The sequence below is a fragment of the Aethalodelphis obliquidens genome, unplaced genomic scaffold (assembly GCF_003676395.1).
Source record: "Aethalodelphis obliquidens isolate GAN/ISIS:26980383/991018 unplaced genomic scaffold, ASM367639v1 scaffold23, whole genome shotgun sequence".
NCBI classification, from domain to species: domain Eukaryota; kingdom Metazoa; phylum Chordata; class Mammalia; order Artiodactyla; family Delphinidae; genus Aethalodelphis; species Aethalodelphis obliquidens.
Window position 1 is genome coordinate 6,687,157 of NW_020837967.1, and position 23,364 is coordinate 6,710,520.

A 23,364-nucleotide genomic window follows, 5' to 3' on the forward strand; every position below is an offset into this window, starting at 1 on the left:
ACAAAAAAGAAGAACAGATTTCAAGCTGCCCGGCTGCTGCAGGTTGCGCGCCTTCTCCCTAGAACACCGTCGATCAGCGGAAGCCTCACCTGCTTCTCTCGGCCCAGACCCTGCGTTGGGGTTTCAGTCTTTATCAATTCACAAGTCATGAAAACAGTTGCTTGAAATTAGGTTTTTCGAGGGTTAGCTATCTGCTATGGTTTGAATGTCTGTGTCCCCCTAAAATCCATGTTGAAACTCCCCAGTGTCACCTCCATGTAATGGTGTTTGGAGATGGGGTTTGGGAGGTAATCAGGTCACAGGGTGCAGTCTCGTGATGGGATTAGTGCTCACACCCTTTCCACAGTGGAGTAACGGACGGGGCCACCAAGAGAGGTGGGGTCTCCTGGGTTTTTCCTCCCCCCCACCTCGGGGACTGCAGCCACGGGTCCCTCTGAGTTGTGGTCGACAGTGGGGTGAGGAGTGGCCCTGGCAGAGCAGGAGGAATGCCCAGCTGGAGAGGCAGTAGTCAGACAGGGGGTTCTGGACCCCACGCAGGCAACCCACCTCCTTCTGTTGTCACGCCTGCCCAAATACACCAGAGGGGGTGACATTGAAGAGGGAAGGAAAGGCCGGTACCTGATTAATGTGAGTGACGTGCTGGGCAGGGCCTGGCACGTGTAGCCCTGGGACAGAGCCACATGCCCTGTGTCCTCTGAGGTGGACGGGGCACCAGAGCAGGGGGCGAGTCACCAGAGAATAAACGTTTGCTTTTTCTCTTCCTCAGCAAGATCTGTGTCTAAAAACCACCTCCTTGTTATGGGCTGAATTGTGCCCCCTCAGAATACCTATGTTGAAGCCCTAACACCCCGAACCTCAGAAGGTGACTGCATTTGGAGATAAGGCCTTTACAGAGGGGACTAAGGTTAAATGAGGTCAGCGGAGTGGGCCTCTCATCCAACATGACAGGTGACCATATAAGAAGAGGCGATGTGGACAGAGACACACACAGAGGGAGGACCACGTGAAGACACAGTGAGAAGGTAGCACCTAAAGCCAAGCGGAGAAGAAACCAACCCTGCCCTCACCTTGATCTTGGACTTCCAGCCTCCAGAATCATGAGAAAATCAATTCTGTTGTTTGAGCCACTGTCTGTGGCGCTTTTGTTGTAGCAGCGCGCACGGACTAAGACACTACCCTTCGGTCTACATCCTAAACCTCAAAACTGATTTGCTTTTACTAAACACAAATTTTATGGATTGCTTTTCCTGTTAGTGAAAAGTCACATATTTCATTATTTATGATCATCTGCTTTTATGGTTCTAGGACATTTTCAATGTCAACAATGTAATGAAACCAACTACAGTAATTAAAACTTATTTTAGGGGCTTCCCTGGTGGCGCAGTGGTTGGGAGTTCGCCTGCTGATGCAGGGGACATGGGTTCGTGCCCCGGTCCGGGAAGATCCCACGTGCCGCGGAGCGGCTGGGCCCGTGAGCCATGGCCGCTGAGCCTGTGTGTCCGGAGCCTGTGCTCCACAACGGGAGAGGCCACAACAGTGAGAGGCCTGCGTACCGAAAAAAAAAAAAAAAATTTTACAAAACCAGGTCAAAAAGACAACTGAACACAATAAGTGTGGAGGGTGGACACAGGCAGTAACAGACCCACAGGGGTAACTCGAGTTCCGTTACTTCACAGATTCTTGTGATTTCCTATGGAAACGCAGACATTCAGTTGTAGCTACTTACTGATGCTGATAAAGATAAAGGGCATCTTTGTAAGTGTGGTACCCAGAATTTAAGCAACATTCTAGGTTTGGAGTAACTGAAATGCAGTACAGTGGGGTTTAATAAGGGACTGATGCAATGGAAGAAACTTTTTAAGAACACTTTACAGTGGTGGTGGGAGAGAGAACGTGACGGGGAAGAGGTACTAGGGGAGAAAACTGAACATCACGTCCTGTTCCTGTATTCTATTGTCCATAGACTTCCATCCTGAAATCCTCTGGATACATAAAAGGCCCGTATCAGTAAAGACTAATAGGACACAGGGTAAAAGGCAGGATTACAAAAATAAGGCACATATTTCTCAGGAGAAGGAATAAAAAAGTGAGAAGGAAGTAATGGACTGAGGTGGTAATTTCATGCCTGAAACAAAATGGAAAGGTACGTGTCATCCATACAAGGGAGTTTTAATTTTTCAATATAATGGGTAAGAAAAGTACTCACCTTACACTTAACACTACTTTATATTCAAGTCAATACACGAATTTCTCTAAGGAAGAGACATTAATATTCTATGCATCTACACATTATATTAGAATTAAAAGAAAATTTTAGCATGTTCCATTTACTTAATGGTCAAGAGGCCAAAATCCACACCAGGAAAAAAAAAATCTGTGACTGTTCTAAAATATCAAAAAAGCAGCTTCTTAAAGTTCTTTCATGGTAGCCCATAATACATTTCCCTTTCACCTTAGCAGAAGATAACCTACTTAAAGTGCAGTCCTACTTATTTTGCAGACCTTCCTATAGCATCTAAAATATTAACAGAATTACAGGTAAGGTTTTGACAAAATGTCCACTCATTCAAATGTAATTAATCTGAATTAGAGTAACGATATACCATTCAAATAGTACCAAAACATAACGGTTATAAATACCCAAGATCTACGTAGCTATGAAACTAGATATAGCAGGGTTTGGAGAAAAAAAAAAAAATCCAGTGCAGACAAAAGGACATTGCGTCTAATTAATTTCTGAATGTCAATCTCTCACTAGGAACTAGGATTCTGTAAGAGGTGCATGGTGAATACCTCGACTGTACAAAGACATTTAGAGGATATGGCCTCTTTGCCCCCATAAAGATTATCAATAAGCATGGAAGAAAGGAAAGTAATTTGAAAAAGGCAGTAGACAAGGATATAAGAAGGAGCTTTCTAAAATGGAAGTGCTTAAGAAACCTAATTCCTCCCAATTTTAAGGACAGTAATGCAAGTTAGGCAAGGAGGCCTTGCTTGGTAAGGGTAAGCTTATTCCCTGGTGCCAGGGCCGGGCTGCAGTGCTGGGAACAGTGCCAGGCTACACCTACTGTCCATAGTGACCTGGGACCGGGGAGCAGGGTAGGGCCACCAGCAGTTGCTGACTGATGACACACGGACTCTGCCACGTCCAGTTTATTCCTGTAAGTGACCCAACCCCTCTGAACAGCGCAGCTCCTCAGTGATTCAAGAGTGAGCAAATGTGCGCTTGCTGTTGGCATCTCTAAGGGTCCTCAGGGCCACCGTGACCATGGGAAGGGCTGTCTCTCAAGAGGAGTGAGGGTGGGAAGGAGGGACCAGAGGGGAAAAGAGGGGAAAAGAGAGAAAGAGGGGGGAGGAGGAGGGGAGGGAGAGGACGGGAGACAGAAGGGAGGAGTGTGGAGGGCAGCAGGGCCGGGGGCGGGGGGGGGGGGCCCCCCGGGGGGCATTGCCCCCCCCCCCCCCCCCCCCCCCCCCCCGAGGCCGCTGGGGCCCGTGTGTCTGAGCAGGGACCTGCTCCTGTTTCTCAAAAACTGAGCAAGGCTGAGTCTCGGCAACCACAGCACCAAAACCCAAGGGCCCTGCGCCTGGGGGAGCTGACCTCTTTGTGTAAGTACAAAATCAAGAAAAAGTCTACCCAACCTCGTTGCAAGGCGATTCTTCCGTGAAGATTAGTTATTCAACTTTCCCTGAGCTGAAGCCATACTAGGCAGACCCTCCAAGAAGTACATATGCCATCGTCACATTTTCATATGCTAATGAATATCCCTTGCCCTTTCCCACAAAAGTAGGTCCAAATAAGCATTAAACATTCTTGTACAATCTCTTCATAGATTCACCTTACCCTCCCCGAACTACGTGTCCCCCAAAACACACACCGCTATACTTGGCCTTTGTTTGGTTTAAGTATCTCCCTTCACCCCTAAGCAACTGAGTGTAACTAAAAGATTCAAGCATAACTGATGTCAAAAGAGATAGCTATAAACAGGCAATAAGTACTAATATTTATTATGCACATTTTCCCCTGAAAACCAGGAGTTTAAATGATATTTTTCACTAGCATTCCATTATGTGAATGGTGAGTATTTTTATGCCAGTGCCAACAATTAGACTACTCTGCTCAAAAAAAAAAAAAAGGAACTACAGCTTGATATATTTCAGGATAAACGCAAAAATGCTTATTATTTTTTCTTAAATAACTTTTTTCCTTGAAAAAAAAAAAAGAAAGAAAAGCCACCGAAAAGAATACTCCTAAGCATCCCTGAAGAAATACGGGAGAGTCTCAAGCCCCTCTGGGCTGGTCCATCTCTGATCTTACTCAGGTCTCTGTCACCACCCAGTGGACACCACACGCAACTACAAGTCTCACAGACTGCCTCCGAAGACCTGAGCAGCTTTCTTCGCCCAAGGATACGTAATTACAGGAAAGTGCTCTCAATGCTCTTCCCTGTGAGTAACTTTCTACTTTAAACTTCAGCAACAGAATACATGTACTCTGACTGTTCTAACAGTTTTCAGTGATAAATGGTGGGGACCACTGTCAGGAAAATTCTTCTGGGACAGAATCATCTTATTCCTTTTTCCAGATTAAATATTAAGTCCATTTGAGGTTTCAAATATTGTCACAAAATTACTGATTTCAAATTTATATCTGAAAAACAGAGCAGTTTCATTTCTGTTTAATGTACTATAAGCCAGAAGAATATACAATTCAAACACTATTACAGCTTTCAACAAGGTGATCAAAAGAAATACAGTATGCTTTCAAAATTATAGCTATGATAGTTTCAAAAAATCCAAAAAACTTATTGTAGTTAGGCTCATAGGCTGGACTTCCTTTCTAGCAGATTAAACTTGAAAGATAAGGGAAGCTGAAAGGACATAATTATTTAACACATTTATTTTTATAAACCTATTTTAATGCCACATAAATTAAATAGATCTTTGTGAAATAATTTTTAAAACCTGTACTGTGTGTTTCCTAGGGTTTCAAGTCACAAACACAGTACAAACTGCTGTGCATGTGTAACATCAGTTTCCACTATACAAACAAATAGAAGTGAAAACGCACTCAAACCCTCAAAACTTGAGACAGAACACATAACTAAACTGACTTGTCTGTGTGTGCAATCGAGATACAGAAAGATTCCATCACCTCCAAAAACTGCCTCCCACTAACCTTTTGTAGACGATAGGTTTTTATATCCTAAAAAATACATTATAGCTTCATTTGTTCATTAAAAAATATCGATTGAATGCCTACTCTATGCCAGGCACTGCCCTAGGTGCTGGAGACACGAAGACACGGTCACGGTCCTCCAGGAACTTACTGTCTAGTGCAGACATCAAACTAACTGGCACGGGGGTGACGCCCAGCGAGTGTGGGGACAGATGCACACACGGGGCACGCACGTTTCCAGCACAAAATACCGGTGACCAAACTCTGCGGCTTTGGGGAGGTGGGGGACTGGCCGAGTCTTCAGGAAGGAGACAAGGCTTAAGCCAAGCCCTGTGCACTCAGCAGGGTGGACCAGGTCAGAGGCCCGGGTGGTGCGGAGCCCCCTCACCACGTTCCCCCTTAACCGCCAGCATGAGCAGAGCAACATCAACCAGTGTTCCCGTTGTTATTTATCCACCCCTCTCCTTTTATCCCCACACTACTCTCCATCCCTTTTCTACCATTTCCTAGTAAAAGATCTTACGAACGACTGCTACCAGGTTTCCTCATGTGTAAAATGAGGACGAGTACTTTTTCTTAGAGTTATTTTAAGGATTAAATGAGACAGTGCGTGTGGTATGTGGCAGACAGCAAGCATTCAATACATACTAGCTGCTAGTTAGATGCTAAATCATCCCATTCCATTACACAGGTTTTGAGATTTTATTCTCGTGTTCAAATAGTTCTATTACATGCATATATTTTTTTCTTTATGTGTCTTTTACTAAAACTTGTCTTAAACTCTTTTTAAAAGTAGGCAAGACATTTAAAAATAAATGTTGAAATAGCAAGAATATAGTTAATAACTGCTGTTCCAAATGCATTCCCTGCTACAGGAAAGAATTAGTAGAAAAGGGACATCATCACACTGCACCAGGGAAGGGTGACCTTCCAGAGCACAGGTGATGGTCTCACAGGGCCCAGGCCCACACTCCATTATTGCTGTGACGGCTTGTTTTCTAGTGAATCCTGAAGACCCAGAACAAACCTCGAAGAACACGGATTAGACCCCTTGCAATTAAATAACTAAAAGCAGAGCATCTCGGTTTTTAGCAAAGGTGTGCTCTTAAAACTTCTTTCTACTGTGCTCTCTCCACATTTTCTTTTTTTCTGTTCCACTCACCCGGTATCACCCTCCAACCATCTTCCCCCATTTATCCTGTTTCTAGCTCTATTATGACCCTATTCACACTCTATTATTGTGTAAATTCTGTCTCTCCTCTCTGCACCCTGAGAGCAAGAAGCACGTCATTCTTTTCAGTTAAATCCCCAACAGAGCACCTAGCAGAAAACCTAACAGGTGGTCCTGGAAGATGTTTTGAAATAAATGAATAAAATGTATTATTTAGGGCTTCCCTGGTGGCACAGTGGTTGGGACTCCGCCTGCCAATGCAGGGGACACGGGCTCGTGCCCCGGTCCGGGGGGATCCCGCGTGCCGTGGAGCAGCTGGGCCCGTGAGCCATGGCCGCTGGGCCTGCGCATCCGGAGCCTGTGCTCCGCGACGGGAGAGGCCACGGCAGTGAGAGGCCCGCGTACCCAAAAAAAAAAAATATATATATATATATATATACTGCAACATACTGCCAAGAGCCCTGGATCAGCAGTCAGGAAACTCTGACTCTAGTGGCAGCAGTAATGCTGTGTCTGCAGGTTCTGCAGCTTCAGAGTTAGCATTTTAGTATCAGTTTCCTCTTCTAGAAAATGGGACTTTTACTTGCTCTGTTACTGCGTATGGTTCCACAAAACGAGATGACGAAAGTAAAAAGCGCTTACTGTTATGGTAGCTTAAAGCACCATGGTCACTTCTGTTGAAATAACATTATTTGTATATCAAACTTCCTAAATTTAAGTAGGGACTCTATTAGGAGAGGCAGATTTAATTAATATGTTTATTCAATTTTTCTTAAAATCGAAGATTTTAAGAAATCTGATTTACATGATGTCATCACAAGTATGCTGCTGTTTTCAAACAGAAATGGCCCATGTTAACTGCACCGTGTCTTCCAATCTTAATTGTAAGTTACACATAAAGAGTCTGGCTATTTCCTTACCAGGTTCTGGAAGGTCTAACTTTGCCCGCTTTAGTTCTACCATAGAAATCTGGAGCTGCTCTATTACAAAGTCGTCTTCGAAGAAAAAATCCTTTGCCAAGGTCTCCTGAAGAAATTCCACAAGTTCTTCCATAGACAATTTCATAAGATGTTCTGAGAAAGGAGGAAAAGGTAAACAACAGCTACTTTAGGTTGAGAATATAATGTATTCTATTGTGATGTATGTTTTTAAAAGGGCACAGCATACAATTTATACATGGCCTTGTGAATTTCACCGAAACTGAGTAAGACGAACATCTTTTCTGATATTAAAGCAGTCACAGAGAAAAGCAGGTACCCCTGGGGGCTTGGGGAGAGGCGAATGCTGCTAAATATGTTCTCGTTGGTGTAAGAATAACCGGACCTGGGTATTAATATTCCCCCAGAGCCACCCAGGATGACATGTGCGCTTTCTGTTTCACTGATATGGAGCTCCAACTGTTATAGGCACATCCACTTCTAGGTCTGTATTTTAACTGTCTCAGAATTTCTCAAAAATCTGGATTATTAATTTTATTTGTATTTCTACTTATGAAAAAATTCAAATTACAGATACAAAGCAGAAAGTAAAAATCAGCTAAAATCCACTAGCCAATGACCTACAAGCAGATGTATGTACATGTGTATCAATTTACAAAAATAAATGATACTCTCCATGTTATTCACCTCCTTGTTTTTCCCCCACTCGATGGCGTACATCACTGATACCTCTCACTTCAACAAACATTTTATACCACCATCATTAACTATATAAGAGTCCATTGTATTGTACACTCTATACTTTACTTAATTGGTCTTCTAATATTGGGCATTTAGGTGGCTTCTAATTTTTTTTTACCGTTTAAAATCACTGTGTGATTATTTTTTTTTTTTTTTTAGTAACAATGTCTCTAAATATTGGTAAGGCCATCAGGGAAAAAAAACAAGAAAAAAATCTTATGAGCTTCAGCTAACTATTGGTCCAGTTTTTGAAGGTTTATATGGTGAAGGAACTTCATGTAAGTCCTTGAGCTGTGTCTTCCTAACAAGAAAAAATACACAGCAGCAGACAAAGGTTTTCCACAGCTTATTTAATCTAATGACATGGTAGGATATAAACTAACTGTTATGCTTAAAGTTTATTTACAAAAGGTAGAGAAACTTTTTACTTGTCAAAGTTAAGTAAGAGTCTGAAGTAAAACATAATTTAAGAGGAGGAAGAGAGCTACAGGGAAATATAACATCATGTTTTTACTTTCTCACTGCTTAGGGAACATTAAACTAATGTTTAAACTAACTAATGTAAACTAATGATGTTTAGTATACTAAGAGTATACTTTTGCTCTACATTTTTGTCAGTTCATAATCCAGAAAGAGAGAAAAGAAGTAAAGGGGGTGAGAGGAGAGACTGATTGATTTCCTGTGGTTATGATAGACCCCGAGTCTTGGGAGATAATTCATTGCCAAATTGTTTCATCTTGGTGTTGTGGTTTGCGTGTTGGGGGAGGGAGGGAAATGGACCACAACACTTCTGAATCCTCTTCTTTCAGAGTAAACTATACAGTCGTGATTTCAAAGTTTCATTCCAACCTAGAATTTGGATAATCTGGTGCTCCTGAAGGCCACGCTTTTCAAGTAAGCAATCTCATATCAAAGCACCTAACACATTCTTAGAACAAAGCCAAGCACAGCAGGGAGAAAGACTATAAAACATGACCCCAAGCACTCAATTAGCTTATAAGTTATGGGGGCAACTGAAGAGATGATCATTCAAGAACCAGATAGGATGCAGAGTATACAATGAACGTGAACCTAGGCTGTGCCCTAGGCTGGAAGTGTTGTGTGAGGTTCCAAAGCTTCCAGTGACTCTCTTCTCTGCATTGTTACAAGACGAGTCACCAAAGTTTTAAGGTTGGGTTGAGACTTTAAGATGAAAAACGTTCTTCATATTCATAAAGAGAAACTCTCATTCCTTGACTTAAGGAATTCCTTGACTTAAGGCACAGCATATCAAATATACAGAGCCCTTGAAATATTGCAACTGAAGGCTTTTAAAAGCCTTGTGTTACATTTGGGCAACTGTGGACATGGACTGTACTTGCTTCAGAGGCCACAAAGCAGCCAAACAGGGAGATGCGCTGGAGGTTCCCCAACTCTGGTCTACGGCGTGGGGCTGGATGCTTTTTTCCTGGGTGAAGGACACAGTAAAGGAAAACGTCCTCACTAGCCCTTTTAGCTAAGGGGCCTGGCTTCTTTAGTCTCTCCCTTTTCCTACTACAAACCTGAGATTCAGACCAATGAAAAGAAATAAGGGATCCCCCCTGGAAACAAATAACTAACAGGAATATTATTATTAGTGAAACATATACACTGCATTCTACTGAAGTGTGAAGATGAAAATGACATAGAGAAAAAAATCAAAGACGTTTTCCAATGTAGTAAGCTTCTGGTCATGAGGAAGAACCAATGAAAGTAAAGTGCCAACTGAAGATAATTTCACTGATTCCCAAGAATTTTTTAAACTCATTACTGAAAGAAAATGAATTTGAATTTGGGTGGGCAATGAGAAATCAAAGTTAAAACAAGGCTAGGTTTTTGTGAAATCTTCATAATTAAAACATTTTCTTACTTCTGTGTAATTTTAAGATTGTGTAAGACATAGCAGTAAGAATTCGTTCTCCTTCAAAGATATAGATGTCCCATATTCTGAGGTTTAGTGTAAAGGGAGTCTACAATTAAAACAAAACAGAAATAAGATTAACAGTTTGCCCTTGGCTGGAATTTGTAATTTTATGATTGGGCTTTGTAAATAAATACTCACCCGATCAAGGAAACATTGAAAAAACCATTTCATTGTGTAAAAACTTGTGTAGATTTCTTGAGAATCCTGGAAAAAACAAAGACTTCACAACTTCTGGATTGCAGCACACAAAATATGACAATATACTACTAAAAGTTAGGCAGGTTTTTGGAGGTAGCTGTCACAGCTAAACAAAACCATTCATTACAAATCTCTTTCGTGCTGGAGTAGTTCCACTTCTTCTCTCCTGACTCCCTCTTCTCCCTCAATTTTACTTTTGAAAATCACCCTGAGAATAAACCCTTCATAAGATAGGACTGTAATACAACACTTTGCTTCTCTTTAATATATTCTAAAGGGATGTATCCTTGCTTTACTAAATTACTGTGTTTTACAGGACAGCATGTATATGGTTCACTGAGGATGAGTTTGTATGACTCTTAAAATATTTTAGTGTGATTAAAAAACCTCCCAAATCACTGAGAAATCACACATCCTTAAAAACTATATTGTTCGTATATATCAGCTTCAAAGTTTGATTCTATGAGTTAGGGCTGTGATAGTTCATCCATACTAAACTTCACAAATCTAACGTCCTTTGAACAACTGGGAATTAACAACTGTTCAGTAAATGACATGGACAAGACTATAAATCAATAGGGTAATTGGGACCAATGGCTGCACTCAAGTCCTCTAGCTTTATTCTTGGTGTAGGTGGGTGTAAGTCAATGTCACATCTACCTACCAAGTGCTGCTTAAGCTTGGACAAAAATTTATTCAGTATTTTTTCATGATGTTCTTGAAACCTCAAGAGTTTGGGAAAACCATGGACAAAAAATCCTAGAATATAAACATAAAAACAATACTTCATAAACAATACCAACAGAAATCTCTATTTTAAAGTGCAACATACTTCTTTCATCTTTTAACTGTCAACAACAACAAGAACAACGAATCCAGTAATCACCCAAAAATTTTTCCTCCCCTCCAAGGAAACAATTGTGTATAAGCATTGGTTAATGAAACTTACAGTCTAGTATGTGTTTGCTAAGGATCTTCTATATCCTTGTAAAAGTATAAAAGAGGACAGAATATTTCTGAATTAAAAGGGAAACTAAGAAAAAATGGAAACTGAGGCCATTTATCAAAATTATCTGTTCTCTTGAAGTACTGGGTCATGTCTTATACGTACACATTTTTATAAGTTATTCTAATCTTGATTACTTATTTTGTTTTACCATTAATACATTACATAACAAACATTTTATTACCCTTTTCAGGCTTACTCCAATACCAAGCCAAGGTTATTATCACTTTTTAATCCTTTCTATAAGTGATACTTGACATCAGCTAAAACATACAGGCACTATATGATCGATGTTAATATATTCTATCCCAACTGATTATACAATATAATCTATAAGATTTCTAGGAAGTAACTGTAAATGGGAAGTTAGTATTCATTTTGTGTATTTAAGTCATGAAACTTTACATCTATTTTCATTAAAAAATTTCCTTTCAGATATTCTATATAATCTGTTAAAAAGGATGCATACACAATGAATTTATCATTTATCCACATTAGTGTTTTCCAACCTGGGTTCTACTTAACTTCGAAAGATGTTACTAAATGTTCTGTTTTTGAAAGAATCCAGGAGAAATACTGTGTGTTATATGTACCCTTCTTGCCTATGTTCATGAGGCATATGAACTTCTGAATGTTTCTAAGTTGCTTTATGGACTAAAGAAACCTGGTTTTCTTCGTTTAGCTCATCTCCCAGCCTTACTGGCTCTTGGAGTCCATTTTTCCGCACAGCACACCTGTTTCCAAAAAGTGAAACTATGTCCCTCCAAGAACCCAAAGAACACACTGCTGGGAAACACAGCTTTATAATCTTCAGGGAAGGGCTACTTCTTAGCTAATTCTCCGCTTTCTAAGGCGCGTGTAGAACTTCCCAGACAGCAACTTCCTCCCTTCGTAACACTGTCCAGTGAAGTGAGTCCATAAAAAATCCATGTCTCTCTTTCTGTGCCACTTTCATGGTCAATTTGATAGGAATGGGAGTTGGAAGAATTTCAATAAAAAGTCTGATTTTGAAAAAGGCAATCCCTTCAGTAATACACAAGTGCCCAAGGGTGCTAAGATACCCAACTCTGCTTCACTTTTCAGTGGTGTCCCAGACTTGATATTTTAAATCTCATTTTCTTCAGCCCTCACTTTATTCTACACATTTGTAAGTGATACCACTTTCATACAGGAAATGCAAAGAACTGAGGTAACCTTCAGTTATATAATTTCACAGGCAGACCTTGAAACAAATATCTCTAAGTACAAACTTACCCATAATAATGACCTAAACTGCTTTGGTAATGTAAATGTTAGGATAGTAAAATTAATACTGCTTTATAGATTAGACTGGTGACAATAATTACTGAAAGCAAGCTATCAGGTTTGTTTAAAAGAATGAATTTTCTAAAATTGGGCGGTATTCCACATAATTACGTACTACTTAAACCGTAACATTCCACTGTACTTCAAGATATATCAGCAACACCATCTCAGGGTAAAGCAAAATGAAGACTGATAAAGAAGAGTTATTCTTCTTCAAGATGTCTTTTGAAATGATACTGTCTATCGGATGGCAGCTCAATATAACGTGTCTTACTACTGGAGTCTCTTTATGGGATGCAAAGTGACCAGAAACAGTTATCATGCAGATAGTATTTATTTTTTAAAAGATTCACAGGGAACACTGAGGGAGAAACAGACAGACAGACAGACAGACAGACAGACAGACACACACACACACACACACACACAATGCCCCCACAATAACCACATGGTAAGAACGTGAGATTTAATAAACTATGGTCTATGGAAGGTCATACTTTTGAAAATTTAAAATATTACTTTAATATGTGGCAGGTTCCCTACCACGTAAAGCTTTAACATTCACAAACAGAACTAAGATGGTCCATTCTCAGAGTGATTAGTGTTAAAATTGTTTTTAATTTAGTATTATCACACGCAGTGGCACTGGGAAAATAATTTTGCATTATACGGACAAATGCCACTTTCATTTCCAAGAGAAGCTGCAATCCAAACTCTCACAAGTAAAGTTTACTGCATATGCTTGGCAAATATAACGAAAACGTTATTAAAAACCTCCTTCTAACTTGAAAACCAAAAAATTATGCAAGTTTTGAAATATTAAATAATAAAGTGGCCAGAATATGTTATCAGCCTTTTTACTGTAAAATGGACTCAACTTTACGGCTGAAACAACTGAAACACACACATGAAATACAAAACTACTTAATTATGGTGTACCTTTCCTTTAAACACCTAAGTGTCATTTCTCAATTAATACTCTTTGACAAAGAAACAGACATCACAACATCCAGTCAATAGGAGACATCTCACTGAATGCACGACTGTCCAAAAGTTCTGAACAAAAGCTCTCAATAATTCAGTTTTTTCCTAAATTCTTCTAAACCTAAATTAGTTTCTCCTGACTGGGCCAAGTAATGAAAGAGTTTTAAAATGTCAACAGCATACTCTGTAGTAAACACGAAGGAATATAAACGTGAACAGAAAAGTTTAGAAATAGAGAAGAATTAAATGAGAAACTAGTAACAAACACTAATGAATTAAAGAAGCCCCTAAACATTTTTTTGTACTTAACCCTACCGATCATCTTCCAAAGTCTGACTTTGTTTGAATTTGCCTTTTTCTCCCTCCCGTGTTTGTTGCTGATGATCAACTATGGGGTTTTCTTACCATGCATAGCATGTTTGGGGCCCGAGAACAGTTTGACCAGGGCCCAGAAGGCGTCTTCTTCATTCATATACATGAGGAGTAAGGCTGTGATCTGGCTCATCCCCTGACAGTATCCAACTTCCTAAAGAGAAAACGAGAACAGAGAAACTGGGGGTTTTCAGATCGAACTACATGTACATGCACATATAAAAAACTGATGTAGAAAATAATCAGAAAATGCCTAAACACATTATTTAATGGCAATTCTATAGAGAAATGTTACAATCTCAACAGCACTGAGCCACATACTATCAAAGAATGCACCTGGTACTGGAGAATAAACGAAGAAGTACAGGCAAGTCTAACCTACGTGGATTTTACTGAGCCCTGTTCAGTAAGTACCATTACACCTTCTGTAAAGGCTGTTTATTTTTCTGTTTTGTGTGTGATTCTCAGCTCAATAGTCCTCTTCTTTGCTCCCAAATTTAGTTCCCAAACTTGCTGTCTTTTCTCCTCTACACTTCCGGACCCTTATACGGACACATTGCGGGGTACTATCCAGCCTATGCTCCTTCCCTGAGAACTGCCCACTCTCCCCATAATCCCTGCTTATAACATGGCCTTAGAGATTCATGTCTGTGCCACGTGAACCAAAGCTGATGGAGCAGAGGACACCTGGCCCCAGGGAACCATTAACTGGCTGCAAGACTAATTTACTAATTTCTCTAAGAAAACTGGATAAAGCCACAGAGACTGCAATCCGATGGTGGTATGTACTTGAACAGAATGGTCATGGTGAGTCCATGGGTGCAATATTAGCCGTGGAAAAATAGATAAGCAGACAAAGAAAGCAATCTGGAGAGAGAACCAGTGGAACGAACAGTTCCCAGAGACAATCAGAGTTACCACATGGCCACAGAGTGGAAGAGAGAGAAAGGGAAGCTCTTCTCACTGGAGGCTTCTCACTCTCCAGCTCCAACCCCCTGAGCTTCATTTCTGTGAGAAGTCCCTTTAATCAATCCCTTTTTAACTTGCCCTTGTTTGAGTGAATTTCTGTCCCTTGTAACTTAAAGGTTTTGACTATAACAGAAATGATATACCCCAAGGTTCAAGGTGTCCTTCCTGGAATCTAGTCGACAAGCATTTATTTGGCATCTACACTGGTTTCGACACTAGTTGATCTTTCCCCCCAAATCTTTCTCCCCCCAGAGTAATCAATGCCTTAAGAATAACATGTTCTAATACCTAAAGGCTTCGTTTTGGCCCACTCCAGGAGACAGCAAGTAGGTACATATGGTCTCCCACCTGGACCTCACTGAATAAACGAGATGTGATCCTGAAAGGCAACCTCCCAGGGCAACGAGGAGTCACCAAGAGTCAGGCGGAAATTAACCTAGCTACCACTTCCTGTCCTCCTAGCCTGCTCATTCCAGTCCTACCTGCTTAAAGTAAAAACAAGACAAACAACAACACAAAACGTAACAAAACAGTCTGGAGAAAGGGGGAAAGTGAGCTTCGCTGTCATACTGTGGTTTTTCCACTTCCCAACCAGCTCTGCTCTAAGACGCCAGGGGGGCCACGGGAGCCTCAGGAAGATCCAGAGAGACCTGGAGACCATCCAGTCCTGAGATGAAGCAATGCAGGCCAAAAGGGCCTTGTCAGGAGGGAGGCCCAAAGATCTCCTCCAGGTGCTCAGAGCACAACTCAAAAAGCTGTGGGCAGGCGTGCTCCAACTTACCGTATTGTAGATAGAATATGCAGCAAGAACGTGGAACAGGGATTGCTGCCTAGAAAAAGAAATTTACATTGAACACAATTTAGTTTTTTTCACATATTTTTAAAATTATAAACGTAAAAAAATAAACAACAGTTTGAAGATAAACAGATAATGCAGATAAAACTACTACTGTAATAAGGAAATGATCCCCGAGCTCAAATTTAAACAATACAGTCTGAACTTGAGGCTAAATTTGACAGAAAGGATTTATAGCAAAAAGCACAAAGGGCTTCACAGTTTCTTCAATTTGTTCCCCTCTTTCACTGAACTACTCTCACTATAGAATCATCCCCATAGAAGGAGCCGGATGGACGGAGCTGCAGACCGGCCTTCTGAAGACTCACTCACACTGCCAGCTCCGAGAAGTACCTTGCGGGGGGCGGGGGGCATGTCCCCCAGGAGGCGGTGTACACCCGAAATCAGCCTCCAGCACCAGCGCTGCCTCTCCCAGGATCCAGGGGTGGGAACGGGAGTGGCTCCACACACCGTTACCTCTCGGGTCCACTAACAACATGCTTGGCTCTGCTGCTCTAGAGGTCCTGGCTCCAAAGAGAGGAATATCCCCACCAGGAGACATAATGATTCCACTGAACTGGAAGCCGAGACGGCCACCCGGCCACTCTGGGCTCCTCATGCCCCCAAATCAACAGGCAAAGAAGGAGGCGACTGTACCGGCTGGAGGGACTGCTCCCGACCACTAAGGGGAGGGGGTGCTAGGACACAGTGGACGTAAGCAGGAGCACGTCTAGAACACAGGAGACACTTAAGGTGCCTCTGAGTATAACCAAACCCTGTGATTAAAGTCAACAGATAACCTCCACAAGCAAATTCAGGCAGGACTGCTGATAGTCCAGACTCTTCAGGAATAAAGGTTTAGGTCCCCCCACCAGGCAAAGAACCACAGCCAGCCGAGGCACTTGCTGAGGGCAAAGGGAATATGGGGTAGGCAGTGGGAAGGTAAGTAACCAACCAGCAGTGACCATATGCCCAGTCGCAGAACTGCTGACTATATCTGTTTTGAGCATTTCCTTATTTTGATATCAATATGTTTGTGTATATATTTTAATGTGTCTTCTTCCTTCTCTTTTCCTTATCATCTAACATAAGATGTTTAATAATAGTTGACTTTATATCACAGAATTTAGGTTACACATATCAACGCAAAAAGAGTAAACACTGTCCAAGGGCGCTGCATCTTTTCGTGCGGAGGGGGTTAGCATACTTTCAGTCGTAAGTAGAATAGCTGTACCATGTCAGGCAGAGCATGCCTTTATCGTCTTTATGCGGAAATTAAGTTGACGAGGGTGGACTGTGATGGTTAGCTTTACGTGTCCACTTGGCCGGGCTACAACCCCCAGTTATTCAAACCCTAATGTAGGTGCTTTGTAAATGTCATTGAAGTACACAGTCAATTGCCTTGAAGTAGGGGAGAGTACCCTAGATAATTTGGGAAGCCCTGGGTCAAGCAGTCAAAAGGCTGGAAGAGCAGATCCGAGGGTTCCCTGAAGGAGGGACTCCTCCTGTGGACCGTGGCTTCACTCGCGCCCACCCGAGAGTTCCAGCTGCCCTTCCTGACGGCCCGCCCTACAGATCTTGAACTTGCCTAGTCAGTTCCTGCAACTGTGTAAGCCAATTCCCCACGATAAATCCCTTAGCTTACATCTCTTACTGGTTTCTTTTTCTCTGGTTGAACCTTAACTGATAGGAGGTCAGCAAAACTGTACCTTCCATTCCTAAACTGTCACAGTCATTTCATTTGCGTATTTCCCATTTTTTTAGTTTCACCTTTGCACGGAGTCAAGGGTCTAAGAATATATTTATTGATGACACGGCTCTCAAAAAGTAACACAATCTCTCATTTCTTTGATAACACTTTTAATAAAAGTATCTACCATATATTTAAGAATTCCCAGATCATAAAATGATTTATAGCAATTTTATAGCACCTACTATGTCAAAGGTTAAAAATTTAAGTTAAATTAGCTCCTGAGTTGTACACAATATGGAACAAATGATCCACCAAAACTTAAACCCTCAGAATTGGAATCAAAATTATCGTCTATACAAGACATTCCAAACATTGACATTTCAAATTGATAAAGACTATTTGTACATGCTATTCATAGTTCATAATACTAAACTTTACTTACTTCACACCATATCTGTCTCTAAACATGATATGGTCCCTAAAGGTGCGGTTGACATCAAGGTCTATTTGTCTGATATCAGGTGAACAACCCCGTGCTCTGTGTTTTAATTTCTGAAGAGGAAGAAGAGGGGAAGAAAGCACATTTTTATGGAAATCGGTTGTCAAAAAGCCTATGACAAATGGTAAAATAATTCTCTTTAAAAAAACTTTTGACTTAGGAAAGCCATTTCCATGGTTCAAAAATGAAAACAATATGAAATGGTGCGCAATGAAAGGCTTCTCTCCATCCACACCCCCTCCTCTCCCTCCTCCCACCCCCTCCTCTCCCTCCCATCCTGCCAGTACAGTTAGACTTTCATTTTGGATGGACAGCGTTTTGGAGTTTGTGTTCCTAAGACTCTTCACAGCTGAGCCATGCAGTTCACTATGCTCCCTTTCTTCTTTCTAGCACAATGTTCTTGTTTTCCTTGGGGCTTATCATTGCCTTGTTTCTTGATTTCCTTCATTTTCTACATATGTGTCACTAATTCAATCCAAACTCACTTTAAGTTGCATCAACCTCTCCTGGTGCTATTCTAACAGAACCGGCACCCTCCCTGCAGACCTGGCTTCCAGAGCTTTTGGACCCGCTACTCAGCGGGGGTCTCGGGGGTCTCCCTTCACCATCGGCTAGGCCTTCCTTTGCTTGGGTCCCCTCTCTCCTGCATCTCACATCTTTCTTGGCTTATTCCCTTGTTCTGGAGGAGCTTGTCCTCCAGTAGCTCCTGTGAAAGGGCGTGTGGGAGATAAATTTTGTGACACTTTGAATGTCTGATAAATCTATCTTCTTTCTTAGCTATTTGGCTATTTTAGAATTCTAAGTCAGAAAATATTTTTGCTCAAAAGGCACCGCCTTCACTGTCTTCTAGCTTCCAGTGTTGCCATTCTAATTCTTTCTTCTTTATATGAAATCTATTCTTTCCTCTCTAGAAGCTTATAGGAGCTTCTATCTTCAAGTTTTGAAACTTGCAATTTCTGTGCTTGGCTTGGATCTATTTTTAGCCACAGGTTTGGGCACTTGATGGATATTTTCAATCATAAAAACTCATTGATTTGAGTTTTGACTTCACAATCTATTTTCTGGGAAATGTCTTCACTTGTTATTTTCAAACCCTCCTCTAGTACTTTTCATTTCTATTATCATTTTTTATATTCATAAGCTCTATTGTTCTCTAATGTTCCTTTTATAGCATCCTATACTTGTTTTATGGACACAATATCTCTTTTTATCCCTCTGAAGACACCAGCAATAGCTCTTCCGTTTTCTTCTTGCTGTATAGTCTTGTTTCTCACAAATTGCTTTCTCTACTTGTTCTTATTTTCCATGTTATCTCCTAGCTCCTCTCCTCACTCATATTTGAAAGAAGACATGAGAAAGCTGATGGAAAGCGCTATGTGCAGACGTGGGGCTTCAAGCTCTGTCTTCACTGTAGAGTGATCTGGCTGGTTTCACTGGGCTTCCCTTGAAGTCAGGAGTTTGGGGGTATTTTCTTGGGCTGGTCAGATTCCTAGAGAAGACTCTTCTGAGCTCCTGTCAGGAGAACAAGCGTCCGGATGCCGGTGTTTTGTTCTGGGAGCCGAGCGGAGGGAAAGGCGGGGCTGCCCCAAATTCAGGACATTCACTCCCTCTGTGCTTTCCTCCGCAGGTCTGTGTCCACTCCAGCCCACCGGCCTTCTGTTTCATCCTCTCCAAACAGTAACCCACACCCTGCCCCCGTCTCGTGCAGGGGTGGGGAGCAGGTGGGGGAACTCAGGGACTCTAACTACTTCTACAACAGACTTTCAAGCACTTCTACTGTTTTTAGTTTTCACTTCCACTTCCAGAAGTACCTGGAGCTGGCAATTATGAAGCCTGCTGGGGATTCTGAGACATAAATCAGGTCCTCCTCCGGTTTTCTCAGGGTTGCTAAAATTACTAAATGTTTGTCTGAATTCTGGTCTCCAAACATTGGCAAGGGTCACCTCTTCTCCCATTTTCTTATTCCTTGCAGTTTTTGTCTTTTTAAAAAACCCTCTCTGCTGTCAATTAAGCAGCATTTCAGGGGGAAAAGAACAAAATGAGTATGTTTAACCAGGTGGGAGATTAAAATTTATATTAATTTATACTTAACCAGATTTAATTGTAATTAAACATCTATATACATGTGTTATATTGACCTATTTACCATGTACTGGAAATATATATTTCTGTTAAAACCAATTCTAGTAAATATATATAACTGTTAATTCCTGACTTAAGCTAAAAGTGAAAAAAACAAGGCTTCCTGGAATATATGTTTGTATGTTAAATGTTTTGTGAGTATGTGGGTTTTGTGTCTTGAGGTAGGAACTCAGAGAAGGGCAGCTTCTGCAGCTTTTAAAAACATGAGCACTTCCACAGTGTTTTAAAACACTTCAGAGTTCTGAAGACCAAGGAAGATATTTATACTATTGTACTAGAGAACCGTACAACCACTAAAATAGTATTGTATGCTATTTCTGATAAAAGTTGGTCCAAGAGACATTACAAAAATTTAGCTTTAAAAATAATAATCTTTACATATTTGTTCTTTAAATATCTTAAAAAAAAAATAAGGTAGTCGGCAAGCAAAGAGGTTTCAATTATTGTTCCGCAGGCCCCCTGGTAAAAGATGAGGTATCAAAACACAGAAAGAAAATGTTTGACAAGACATGATAAAATATGCTTTAAAATAAAATTTAGCTGAAAGGGAGAAAAACACCCAAAGACATCTATAATGTCAATTACTCTAGAAAACTTCTCCTGAAGATGGCGGTGTGGGAAGACGCGGAGTTAGCACCTCCCCACTAAAGCACCTGCCGGCCGCTGGTGGGGGGCTCTGACACCCAAGGAGACGGGAGGAACCCCAAAGTGAACAAGTAGGACGTAGGGGGACTGAGGCGGGAGGAGAAGTGGAGGCCAGACAGGATCGGCGCCCCCGAGGCCGGGGAGATCAGGAGAGGCAGGCGGGAGGGACTCTCCAGGAAGAGCGGGAGGGGAGAGAAGCGGAGGGCGATCGCCTGGCCCACACGGGCCGGGGAGCCTGCTGAGCTCCCAAGCCGGTATCCCCCACTCCAAAGCCCCCTCCAGGCCGCGTGGGTGCTGGGGGTAATAGGAGGGAGGCCGGGGAGATCAGGAGAGGCAGGTGGGAGGGGCCCTCCGGGAGGAGCAGGAGAGGAGCGGAGGGCGATTGCCCCGCCCACTCAGGCACGGGGAGCCTGCTGGGCTCCCAGGTGAGGTCCCCTGACAGCTGAGACCAGGGGCGGGGGGCACGCCTGGGCCCCTTCTGTTCCTTGAGCCTAAGCCTCACCCCTCACAGCCTTTTCCAGCCCTGTGGGTCCTGAGCATTGGCCCCGCCCACTGCCCAAACCTCACCCTTGCTTAGGCCCCACCCTCCACAGCCAAGGCCTTCCCAACCCCCTCTTTTATTGTTTTTTCTTTTCCCTCCTCCTCTTTTTTCTTTTACTATTGTGGTACTGACCTACCTTCTGGTTGTTGCTTTATCTATACTTTTATTTTTATATTCCTTCTAACATATCTGTTAGTTTCCTAGACTAATTTTATTTTTTTACTTTGTTATCGTTCTTTTTTTTTTTTTGCAAGGATTCTTCAATATATACAAATCAATCAGGGTGATACACCATATTAACAAATTAAGTAATAAAAACCATATGATCATCTCAATAGATGCAGAAAAAGCTTTTGACAAAATTCAACACCCATTTATGATAAAAACTCTCCAGAAAAAGGGCACAGAGGGAACCTACCTCAACATAATAAAGGCCATAAATGACAAACCCACAGCAAGCATCATACTCAATGGTGAAAAACTGAAAGCATTTCCACTAAGATCAGGAACAAGACAAGGATGTCCACTCTCACCACTCTTATTCAACATAGTTTTGGAAGTCCTGGACACAGTAATCAGAGAAGAAAAAGAAATAAAAGGCATAAAAATTGGAAAAGAAGAAGTAAAACTGTTACTGTTTGCTGATGACATAATACTATACATAGAAAATCCTAAAGATGCCACCAGAAAACTACTAGAACTAATCAATGAATCTGGTAAGGTTGCAGGATACAAAATTAATGCACAGAAATCTCTGGCATCCCTACACACCAACAACGAAAAACCAGAAAGAGAAATTAAGGAAACACTCCCATTTACCACTGCAACAAAAAGAATAAAACACCTAGGAATAAACCTGCCTAAGGAGGCGAAAGACTTGTACTCAGAAAACTATAAAACACTGACGAGAGAAATCAAAGATGACAAACAGATGGAGAAATATACCATGGTCTTGGATTGGAAGAATCAATAATGTGAAAATGACTATACTACCCAAAGCAATCTACAGATTCAATGCAATCTCTATCAAACTATCAATGGCAGTCTTCACAGAATTAGAACAAAAAAGTTTACAATTCATATGGAAACACAAAAGACCCCAAATAGACAAAGCAATCTTGAGAAAGAAAAACGGAGTTGGAGGAATCAGGCTCCCTGACTTCAAACTATACCACAAAGCTACCGTAATCAAGACAGTATGGTACTGGCACAAAAACAGAAATATGGATCAATGGTACAGGACAGAATGCCCAGAGATAAACCTACGCACATATGGGCACCTAATTTACGACAAAGGAGGCAAGAACATATAGTGAAGAAAAGACAGCCTCTTCGATAAGTGGTGCTGGGAAAACTTGATAGCTACATATAAAAGAATGAAATTAGAACACTACCTAACACCATACACAAAAATAAACTCCAAATGGATTAAAGACCTAAATGTAAGGCCAGACACTATAAAACTCTTAGAGGAAAACACAGGAAAAATGCTCTTTGACATAAACCACAGCAGGATCTTTTTTGACCCACCTCCTAGAGTAACGGAAATAAAAACAAAAATAAACAAATGGGACTTAATTAAACTTAAAAGCTTTTACACAGAAAAGGAAACCATAAACAAGACAAAAAGACAACCTCAGAACGGGAGAAAATATTTGCAAATGCAACAACAAAGGATTAATCTCCAAAATATATAAACTGCTCATGAAGCTCAATACCAAAAAATGAACAATCCAGTTAAAAAATGGGTGGAAGACCTAAATAGACATTTCACCAAGGAAGACATACAGATAGCCAAGAGGCACATGAAAAGATGCTCAACATCACTAATTATTAGAGAAATGCAAATCAAACCTACAATGAGGTATCACTTCACGCTGGTCAGAATGGCCATTATCAAAAAATCTAGAAACTATAAATGCCGGAAAGGGTGTGGTGAAAAGGGAACCCTCCTGCACTGTTCATGGGAATGTAAATTGATAAAACCACTATGGAAAACAGTATGGAGGTTCCTTAAACTAAAAACAGAACTACCATATGACCCAGCAATCCCACTACTGGGCATATACCCTGAGAAAACGATAATTCAAAGAGACATGTACCACACAATGTTCACTGCAGCACTATTTACAATAACCAAGACATGGAACCAACCTAAATGTCCACTGACAGATGAATGGATAAAGAAGATGTGGCACATATATACA

General features: G+C 41.3%; 1 protein-coding gene across 7 annotated transcripts in view; it reads right to left on the minus strand.

Annotated features, from left to right (window-relative positions):
- USP6NL (USP6 N-terminal like) overlaps positions 1 to 23,364 on the minus strand; it is a 185,868-nt gene that overhangs the window by 5,669 nt on the left and 156,835 nt on the right. For all 7 annotated transcript variants that reach the window (XM_027121606.1, XM_027121609.1, XM_027121605.1 and 4 more), the window contains 7 exons: positions 17,773 to 17,882; positions 15,584 to 15,632; positions 13,867 to 13,987; positions 10,831 to 10,925; positions 10,107 to 10,172; positions 9,915 to 10,014; positions 7,268 to 7,420 (listed from right to left, as the gene is read on the minus strand). In XM_027121606.1, the coding sequence (XP_026977407.1) occupies positions 7,268 to 7,420; positions 9,915 to 10,014; positions 10,107 to 10,172; positions 10,831 to 10,925; positions 13,867 to 13,987; positions 15,584 to 15,632; positions 17,773 to 17,882 (694 nt within the window). The remainder of the gene's footprint in view (positions 1 to 7,267; positions 7,421 to 9,914; positions 10,015 to 10,106; positions 10,173 to 10,830; positions 10,926 to 13,866; positions 13,988 to 15,583; positions 15,633 to 17,772; positions 17,883 to 23,364) is intronic.